The sequence below is a fragment of the Oryx dammah genome, unplaced genomic scaffold (genome assembly GCF_014754425.2).
Source record: "Oryx dammah isolate SB20612 unplaced genomic scaffold, SCBI_Odam_1.1 HiC_scaffold_27, whole genome shotgun sequence".
In the NCBI taxonomy this organism is placed as follows: Eukaryota; Metazoa; Chordata; class Mammalia; order Artiodactyla; family Bovidae; genus Oryx; species Oryx dammah.
The window spans coordinates 3,435,688-3,445,133 of record NW_024070211.1 but is presented as its reverse complement, the minus strand read 5'-3'; the positions used below and the strand labels follow the sequence as shown (position 1 = coordinate 3,445,133).

At 51.5% G+C, this 9,446-nt stretch overlaps 2 protein-coding genes across 2 annotated transcripts in view; both read left to right on the top strand.

Annotated features, from left to right (window-relative positions):
• Nucleotides 1–2,470: 2,470 nt before the first annotated feature.
• Nucleotides 2,471–7,389, top strand: LOC120854988 (phospholipase A2, membrane associated-like). The gene is made up of 5 exons (XM_040229451.1): nucleotides 2,471–2,560; nucleotides 4,745–4,794; nucleotides 5,208–5,352; nucleotides 5,603–5,709; nucleotides 6,908–7,389. The coding sequence occupies exons 2-5, from the start codon at nucleotides 4,755–4,757 to the stop codon at nucleotides 7,048–7,050; spliced, it is 435 nt and encodes a 144-aa protein (XP_040085385.1). The 5' UTR covers nucleotides 2,471–2,560; nucleotides 4,745–4,754; the 3' UTR covers nucleotides 7,051–7,389.
• Nucleotides 2,517–9,446, top strand: part of LOC120854987 (phospholipase A2, membrane associated-like) — a 58,189-nt gene continuing 51,259 nt past the window's right edge. The window contains exon 1 of the mRNA XM_040229450.1: nucleotides 2,517–2,560. The gene's annotated coding sequence lies outside the window, so the exon portion shown is untranslated. The remainder of the gene's footprint in view (nucleotides 2,561–9,446) is intronic.

Sequence of the window (9,446 nt, the reverse complement as noted above, 5' to 3'; positions counted from 1 at the left end):
TGCCTGTGCCACAGCAAGGATCCCACATACCTCAGCATGCAAGACCTGGTGCTGCCGAATAAATAAATACAAACAAATATTTTTAAATGTATTTTTAAAAGGTATCCTTTTAAATAAACATAAATAAATATGTTGGTCTTCGGGTGAAGATGGCTGGAAAGTGAAAGTGTTAGTTGCTTAGCCATGTCCAGCCCTTTGCCACCACATAGACTGTAGCCCACCGAGCTCCTCTGCCCATGGAAGTCTCCAGGCAAGAACACTGGAATGGGTAGCCATTCCCTTCCCCAGGGGATCTTCTCAACTCGAGGATCTCCTACACTGCACGCAGATTCTTTACCGTCTGCAGCCACTTGGATGAAGGTGGCAAGACAAGAAGCCACATCATGGGCTTTGAGTTCTTCAGGGAGATCTTGAAAAGATGAGGAAAGGAGAGGCAGTGTGTGACATCACCAGGGTCTTTGGGGACTGGGGCCTGGACATGATACCGGGGCCGCCATATGGAGGGGGACATATGGAGGGGGACCAGCCTGCTTGCCATTGAACGACAGTATTCTGAACTGAGGTGCCTAACAAAAGGCCACAGTCTAGCCCATCACCTCTGAACCTTCATGTATGCCTGAAACAAATGGCCAGGAGAGTAAAAAAATCTGTTGACTAAAAAAAAAAAGGCAGAACCTAAGTCTTGAGAATTGTTTTACTTGGAGCATTACTGAGGGCTTCAGCCTGGATGCAGCCTCTCAGGTAGCTCTGAGGACAGTACTGAGGGAGGAGGGAGGAGCCAGGGTATACAGGGGCTTTGCGGAAAACACACACACACAGACACCCCAAACAGGTAGTAAAACATCAGAAACTTACTGTTAATTAAAGAAAACCCAGACATCTCAAGTTGCTGAATGTAGCGCTTTTCTCTGTGTGGGCAGATGAAGAGTCTGGCCTTGGTCTTCTCTGGTGGTCCACTGGTCACAGTCCCCACTGATGCGGGGATGCGGGGTCAATCCCTGGTCCGGGGAGAGCCCACCTGCCGGGGAGCAACTGAGCCTGAGCACAGCCGCAACTACGTCAGTCCCTCGAGAGGTCGCGGCCACCTCCAGAGCCCATTTGCCTGGAGCCTGCGCTCTGCAACCAGAGAAGGTGCCGTACTGGGAAGCCCGCGCACCGCAGCAAAGACCAGCATCCACTCGCCACGATTAAGAAAGCCCGCGCCCAGCAAAGACGACCCAACACAGCCAGTAAATTAACTAATTAACTTAAAAAGAGTTTAATGAAATCGCTTCTGTGGTATGCGCCTTACCTAACCTAGCATCAGTATCCTCTTTTTGTATCTGCCCTGAGTCCCCTCGGGATGCTCTGTCAGGGGAGGCTGATGGCTTGACAGCCACCCCATCCTTGGTTTACTGAGATGGCAGGGGGCATTCTTTGTCCACAGACCCCAGATTACCAAGACCCACAGAGATCCCCAGACGTTATATTAATTTGCGAGGAATTTGCACCAGGTAGCACGACTTGAGTAGCTTAAACAACAGAAATATCTGCTCTCTCAGTTCTGGAGCCCAGAAGTCTAAGATCAAGGTGCCAGCGAGGTTGGCTCCTTCTGAGGTCTGTGGGGGAGGGTCTGTTCCTTCCTTTCCCCAGGGTCTGGTGGTGACCTGGCCATCTTTAGGGTTCCTTGGTGTATAGAAGCATCCCCACCTTGATCTCAGCCTTCACCTTCACATGGAATTCTCCCAGTGAAGACGTATGTCTTCTCTGTCCAAACTTCCCCTCATTCTAAAGACACTAGTCGTCCTGCGTTGCTGCTGCTGCTAAGTCGCTCCAGTCATGTCTGACGACCCCACGGACAGCAGCCCCCCAGGCTCCTCTGTCCACAGGGTTCTCCAGGCAAGAACACTGGAGTGGGTTGCCATTTCCTCCTCCAAGTCATCCTGCGTTAGGCCCACCCTAACAGCCTGATCCTAGCTCACCACCTCCACAAAGACCCTCTTTCCAAACAGAGTCACGTCCTGAGGTCTTACTGGAGGTCTGAATCCAACGTAGGAATTTGGTGGGTTCACGAGTCAACCCTTAACACAGGTCTAGCTCTTCAAGGAAATTGTCTCTACAAGATGAAAGCGGCCTGGGATGGCTGTTAGTCGGTATAGACGGGTTGTTATACTGTAAACGCTGACAGTTGTTTCAGGTGTCTGTTTGGGTTTTTGTAAAGTAACTTTCTGATAGCCTCCAATTCATGCCTGATAACCTCTGATTGCCAGGCATCCACGTCCAAGACGATTATCTAGAATAAACACCTTGCCAGGCACACCTTTGTTTTAGAGATTTTAGTTAATTTGACTATTTGGGCCACCTGTTTTTTTTTTTTTTTTTCTCTCTCTCTCTCTCTTCCTGCACTTTCCATTACAGCTCAGGTACTTTAAATCCACCAATAAAAAGTGAACACAAAAAAAGCCTAGGCCCCCACCCTTGACCCCAATAAAAGTGGAACCCCAGACCCAAGATCTCAGCCTCTCTCTCTACCCTCAGCGGTGCTGTGGGGCTCCAGGCGTGCTGTGTTCTTCCAGGTCCTGTAAGTAATAACCTTTATTCTTTCAAAGATCTCTGATGATTATTGTTAAAGGGCATCTTGCAGTTGTAAAAAACTGTGTCGCCTGATCCAGCCACAGCACTGGTTAGAGATAGGCTGAGAGTGCCGTGTGACAGGTTTGCTAGTCACTGATCTCAATGACCAGTGGTGTAAGAAACCAAAGTGTATTTCTCGCTCATGCGAAGACTGTTGCAAGTCTGCAAGATTCTTCCAAATAAGTGTATTCCATGCTGGGACTCAGGGATCCAAGCTGCCTTCATCTTCTGCTTCCACCGTGAGGGGCACAGAAAGCCTGGGCATTGTAGGTGGTCTCTGCCTCACTTCAGCCTGGCAGCGGCTCTCAGCACTGACGCACACACACATTTTGCTGGCAAGATTCAGTCTCCTGAGCCTAACCTGGAGGGGGCCCTGGAGAATGTGGGGAGCAAGTGAAATGATGGTGGGCAACATCGCCTCTGCACACTGGCATTTGGGGGATGGGTGTGGGGAAGGGTTAACTGAAGGCCCCGGGAGCTAAATTCTTAGCAGTGGTGAAGGGCATGAAGAAGGCATCTATTTGGGAAATAGAGTCACAGTCTCCCTGAGGCTGAAGAAAAGAAGAAAGAGCAATAGATTCAAGGAGCATCAGTCAGCTCCATCTCCAAACAGGTGACGACTGGGGATGAAGTGTCAGCAGTGCGTGCCTGGAGGTGGGGTGGAGGGAAGCTAGAACACCCTCTAGCTTTTTCTAGAAGGAATGGAGGAAGAACAGACGATTTAGGAAGGAAAAGAGCAAGTGGAGATGCTGGTCCACGTCAGTGGGAAGACCATCTGTCCCACTGCAGTTCTGTCCCTGGGGAGGTCCCAGGGGCCACAGGGGGCAGGGCAAATCCCCAGCACCTCCTGAAAGCCTCACCCCCTGGTACTTCATGGAGGCTTAATATGTACTTCCTGTGGATGACTGATTGATTGAATGATTAATGCTAAATGCCCTATTTCTTATTCCCAAATGGCATACTTAGCGGAAGAAAGGAATCAGTCAACAGCAGGGGGCCCCTGCCCTCTCCTGAAAGTGGGTTCAAGGGGGTGACTAGTGGTTACACCCAGACCTGATTATCAGAGTTTATTCACTCAGGAGAAAGAAATTACAGAATCATCTAAAATTTGGCATCAGCTGATGGCACATAAGGTGTTTCCATCCTCAGCTCTGTCCTGCTAGTTGATTGATGAGAGGCAAAAAAGGCGGGGATTGCCTAGGGGAGAGGGATGCCAAACTCTGAGTCCAACACCTGGCCATAAGGCCACCCCGTCCCCTAACCCACCAACCCCCAAGCTCCCAGAGGGATCAGCTATTTAACTGGAGTTTGGAATAAACAAGGCGATCTCTTGGAGCTGTTAACTTGGGATCCTCTGAGAAGTAAATAGCCAGAAATGAATACCCAGTCCCTGATCACTGGCTGCCTTCAAGTGGCTATGGGGTATGTGTGTGAGAGTGTGTGTGCGTGCACATGCAGGCACCCATGAGCACAAGTCTGCACGTGCCTGATTTGCTGAGACAAGAGGGTATGGTGTGCACAAGTGTGTTGTGTGCGTACGTGAATATATTGTGATAAAGGAGGTCCGCCGTAGTAGGTGAGCACAAGAGTGTACGTTTTATCCACTCACTTGAGTGTGAGTAGGTGTGTGTGCATGTACAAGTGTAAGTGTTCAAAGAGAGGGTGCTGCTTTAGTTCTCAAGAAAAACACTGCAGATTGGACTCCATGGGCAGAATTCCCAAGCCTTGACTCCAGGGTAGAGGATGAGTAAGAAACATCTAACGCGGGACACACAGCCTAAGACCTCAGAGATCTCCCAGTTTTATGCAATGATCTGGTTGCCGCCTTCCAGAAACTCTCAGGTGGGTGAGGAGCATGGGGGTCTCATTGGCGTATATTGCGGGGAGGGGTGATCTTGACCAGCGGAAAGTTCGAGGAAGCTGGGAAGTGCCCCCTCCTCATGTACTGAGTGCCTGATGAAGGCAGTCACGCTGGATCCCGCCTGGGGCTGAGGAGCGTGTCTGCGAGTTCTTTTAAAGGCTCTCTTCATCAGAACTGCTGAATGCTAGCAAGAAAGCAGAGCCCAGGGCAGAAGCTAGTATCACGTGGGAGAGGGGTCTAGGCCGTCCTATCTGTATTTCTCCCCCACAGAACCCTCAAGATGAAGACCCTCCTACTGTTGGCAGTGATCATGTCCTTTGGTAAGAGTCCATCCTACCTCTCATCCTGGTGGCTCAGAGGGTAAAGCATCTGCCTGCAATGCCGGAGACCCGGGATCGATCCCTGGGTCGGGAAGATCCCCTGGAGGAAGGCATGGCAACCCACTCCAGTATTCTTGCCTGGAGAATCCCCTGGACAGAGCAGCCTGGTGGGCTACAGTCCACGGGGTCGCAAAGAGTCAGACACGACTGAGCGACTTCACTTTCATTGTCACTCACCAGAAGGGCGAGAGCCCAGGGAAGGAGGCTCCTTCATTCCCAAGGCTCCCTTCCGCCGTGTCTGTCCCCCTCTCTGCGGGAGGAAGACGAGGACCTTTGTGGGGAGGGGGAGAGGCAGCGAGAGGCGGAGGTGGATGTGCCATCCCAGGCCCCGCCACCAGGCAGTGTCCTTCCAGCCCTTCTTCAGGTCCATGCATATCTGTGGGATTTCGCGGCGATGATCAAGCACACAACAGGAAAGGCGGCCCTGCTCAGTTATGGTGCCTACGGCTGCTACTGTGGAGTGGGTGGCAGAGGAACCCCCAAGGACGCAACGGATTGGTGAGGCCACCCCCAGCCCTCCCGCCTCTGCCCACTGGTGGCCCCAGCTGGGGCGGGAGCCGAAGGCTGGTGCCTCACGTCAAAGAACACCAGCGAGGCTCAGCTGAAAAAGCAGCCATCCTGGTGGAAGCTGTGCTCTAGACTAGTCCCGTGTCCCCGGGTCTCTGCTCGGGGTCAAGGTGGGTGAAACCACGGCACCGGGCTCCCTGGAGCGTGCGGAGGCCGCCCCCATAGCTCAGTCTTGTCACAGGTGCTGTTGGAAACACGACTGCTGTTACAAAAAGCTAAAGTATCATGGATGTGGCACCAAGTTCCTGCAATACAATGTGTCCATGCGCCGGGGCCAAATCATCTGCGGTAAGCACAAGCCCTACCGACTGCACCCAGCCTCCTTTGTTCATTTCCCTGTGTGTTTGCTGTGCCGGGCACCAGAGCTAGATACAAAGGGGCAGGTCTCTGCCTCGAGGGGCTCACGGTTGAGTGGGAAGTAGGGAAAAGGAAAATGCAACACAGTAGACTCTGATAGCAGTAAGGACAAGGGCGGGGCTCTGAACACAGCCTGAGGGTCGAGGAAGGCTCCTCAGAATGGTGACCTCCAAGCTGCAGCCTCAAGGCGGAGAGGAGTCAAGGGGGAGGGTTGGGGCATCCCACCAAGATGACACAGCAGGGTCTGGGGGCCAGAGGGGGCTGTAGCAGTTCTGTGCTGAAGGAGGGAAACGTGAGGATGAGACAGAGCAGTGAGCAATAATGCTGGAGAGAAAGAAAGGTGTAGGGTTCTATTTACATTTTGTCCTAAAGAATTAGCGAGCTCTTGGGGAAAGGAGTGACATGACCAGACGTGCATTTCAGAGGACTTGCTCTGGCTGAGGGTGGATGGAGACTGATGGAAGGGGGTGTATTGTCACGATGCAGACAAGAGACAGCAAGCCCTTGACCTATAGCAATGGTGGTCAGCTGGGGCAGCTCCTCAGCTGTGTTGCCAAGGATCCAGTCCTTTCCCAACCTTCTGCTCTGCCACATCAGCAATGTGATTCCAAGGCACCCTTAGAGCTTCAAGAGTTGTCACTTCACCCTACAAAAGAGGCTTTCCTTTACAAGCCTCTTTTCAGAGAGAGGAAATTCATCCTTCCCGGAAGCCCCAGCAGACTTTCCCTTGGGGTTCACTGGTCAGGGCAAGGTCACGTGCTTCCCCTACACTAATCACTACAAAGAAGACAGGGACGCCCATGACCTATCAAGACCCGTTCCCCAACGCCAGTGGCCAGGGACTTGGCACCTGAACACGTCTGCTGGGGAGAAGGAAGAGACAGTGGCTAAGAGAAAGGCTTTTCACAGAATCCCAGTGCTCAGCTGCTGGTGTTCTCAGGACACTGGGCGTGGGCTTTCCGAGGGCCCACACAGGGCCCTCATCAGCCAGTAATATCTGAACGTCTATCCTTGTCCCAGACTAGAAACCCTGGGAGAACAGGGGCTGTGTCTTGTCCCTCTGAATTCCCAGAAGAAACCATGGAATATTAACTAACCCCACGCTGTTTTTATTTTCTTGTGGTTTCAGGGAATCAAGGTGTATGTAGACGTATAGTCTGTGAATGTGATAAAAAAGCTGCCAGCTGTTTTGCAAGGAACCAGAACACCTATAATAAAAGGCTCCAGTACTACAAAAACTCTCGTTGCACAGGGCACACCCCGAAGTGCTGAGAGGCCCCCGATCCTGGACGCCTTACCACCCGGTGCTGAGCCTCCACTCTAGCACCCAACTCCCTGCCCCCAGCATGTTCCCTCGCAAATGAAGAAAACCCCCTCTTCCATCCTAGAGACCAGCCAGGAGCCCTTCTCTCCCCCAACAGAAGCCTTCTGTCTAGAAAGAGAAGCACAGATCTGGGCATGTATGCCAAGCTCCTTGCCCCTGCTTCCTTGCACAGCCAGAGGTTTTGTTCCTCCCGTTTCCACTCTTCTTCAAGTCCAAAATCATGTTTAGCTGTGGCAGCTATACTCCTGGTGGGCTCTTCTGAATAAAACAATTTATTTGGCAAACTGTATGTGAGTGTGTGTGAGTGTGTGTGTGTGTGTGGGTGTGGGTGTGTGGGTGGTACTCACAGGTACCTCTAGTGTGAGAACAAACCAGGACGAGGGAATAGCGTGTAAATGGGTAAAAATATGGGCTTCCCTGGTGGCTCAGTTAAAGAATCTGCCTGCCGTGCAGAAGACCCGAGATCGATGCCTGGCTGGGGAAGATCCCCTGGAGAAGGAAATGGCGAACCACTCCAGTATCCTTGCCTGGAAAATCCCACAGACAGAGGAGCCTGGCAGGCTCCATGGGGTCCACGGTGTCCCAAAACACTGGCCATGACTGAGGGACTACACTTCCCTTAGCGTCAGGCTGGCTGAGTCAAATCCCCACCACCACCACTTCCCTAAGCCTTAGCGCCCTCATCTGAGTGGAGATCACTTTGTTCCAAGGGCCCCCTGGCTTATTGGGGAAGTTAAATGGATAATGGACATAAACCACCAGCTCTGACCTGTCTGCCTCTGTCCTTATTGTTACAAGAAAAACCCAGCCTTCCACCTCTCCTACCCTGGGCAAGAGCAGCTCCTGCTGGCCTGTTGTTGGGGAGAGACAGAAGTGCAGCTCTTGATGTTTGGGGGTCTATAATCCAAGTCTTCTGTGAGGCACAATCTTCTATGTTGCCGGCCCAGAGGTGGGTCAGTGTAACACTGGCCACCGATGGGACTCTCAGGGCACTTACCCCCTCACCCAGGGCTGGCTTCCTGGGCTTGTGACCCAGGCAGAGCCCCAGTGGGCACTGCGCCTAGTTTACGGCTCTGCCCCAGCCATTGCAATGCTGTTAATGACGTGGAATCCAGCATTTTGTTCTGCATGGGGACCCACAAAGTAGGTAGCTGGTCCATCCCTCACCTGGATGCTACTTTCCCTCTTGTCATCCAAGGTTCCTCTGAGATATTCCCACCTGGACCAGAATTCTTCAATAATCTCCATCAGAGCTGCTGACTCTGTACAGTGGGGAAGGGCTCAAGGAAACAAAGAGTCCGTGGCTTTTCATGGGCTGAGTCCTTCTCAGGAAGGAAGAGGACTCGTTCCTTCTTCCCACTGGGCTCTGCTTCCAGGATGTGAGACATCTGCCTTCTGGCTCCTTAATTATATTTCATTGAGGTTTCTGTTTATTCATTTCTTGCATAACTTTCACATAAATGTATTTCCACATTAGAAGTTTTCTTTTTAAAGAGTATTAAATAATTATTGCTCACAAAGGAAGATTAGGAATCAGAGTACAGAAAAAGTTCAGGCATAATTCTGATTTTGGAAACAATCACTTATACGAGGCTGCTGCTGCTAAGTCGCTTCAGTCGTGTCCGACTCTGTGCGACCCCATAGACAGCAGCCCACCAGGCTCCCCCGTCCCTGGGATTCTCTAGGCAAGAACACTGGAGTGGCTTGCCATTTCCTTCTCCATATACAAGGCTAGCTCTTCTAATTATTAATAAAGGAAACATTTCTGAGCGTTGACTGTCCTGTTTGAGCAGGTCCATCCCATGGAAGGGAACAGGGCCTCCCCCAGGATGCTCCTGCTGCCCCTCATCCATCTCTGTTGCCTCTTCCCTCTTGCTTCATCACCGTCTAATACCCCACAATTGACTCTTGAACAACAAGGGTTTCAAATGCTCAAGCCCATTTATACACAGATTTTTTTCAATAAATAGACATATATTCAGTTCAGTTCAGTTCAGTAGCTCAGTTGTGTCCGACTCTTTGCGACCCCATGAATTGCAGCATGCCAGGCCTCCCTGTCCATCACCAACTCCCGGAGTTGACCCAAACTCATGTCCATCGAGTCGGTGATGCCATCCAGCCATCTCATCCTCTGTCGTCCCCTTCTCCTCCTGCCCCCAATCCTTCCCAGCATCAGAGTCTTTTCCAATGAGTCAACTCTTTACATGAGGTGGCCAAAGTACTGGAATTTCAGCTTTAGCATCATTCCTTCCAAAGAACACCCAGGACTGATCTCCTTTAGAATGGACTGGTTGGATCTCCTTGCAGTCCAAGGGACTCTCAAGAGTCTTCTCCAACACCACAG

Bases quoted from the DNA above. Each gene is read 5' to 3' on its own strand.
- LOC120854988 (XM_040229451.1), top strand. From the start codon at position 4,755: ATGAAGACCCTCCTACTGTTGGCAGTGATCATGTCCTTTG. The intron at 4,795-5,207 runs GTAAGAGTCCAT...GTGTCCTTCCAG, and splicing joins GGCAGTGATCATGTCCTTTG to CCCTTCTTCAGGTCCATGCA. The intron at 5,710-6,907 runs GTAAGCACAAGC...TTGTGGTTTCAG, and splicing joins CCGGGGCCAAATCATCTGCG to GGAATCAAGGTGTATGTAGA.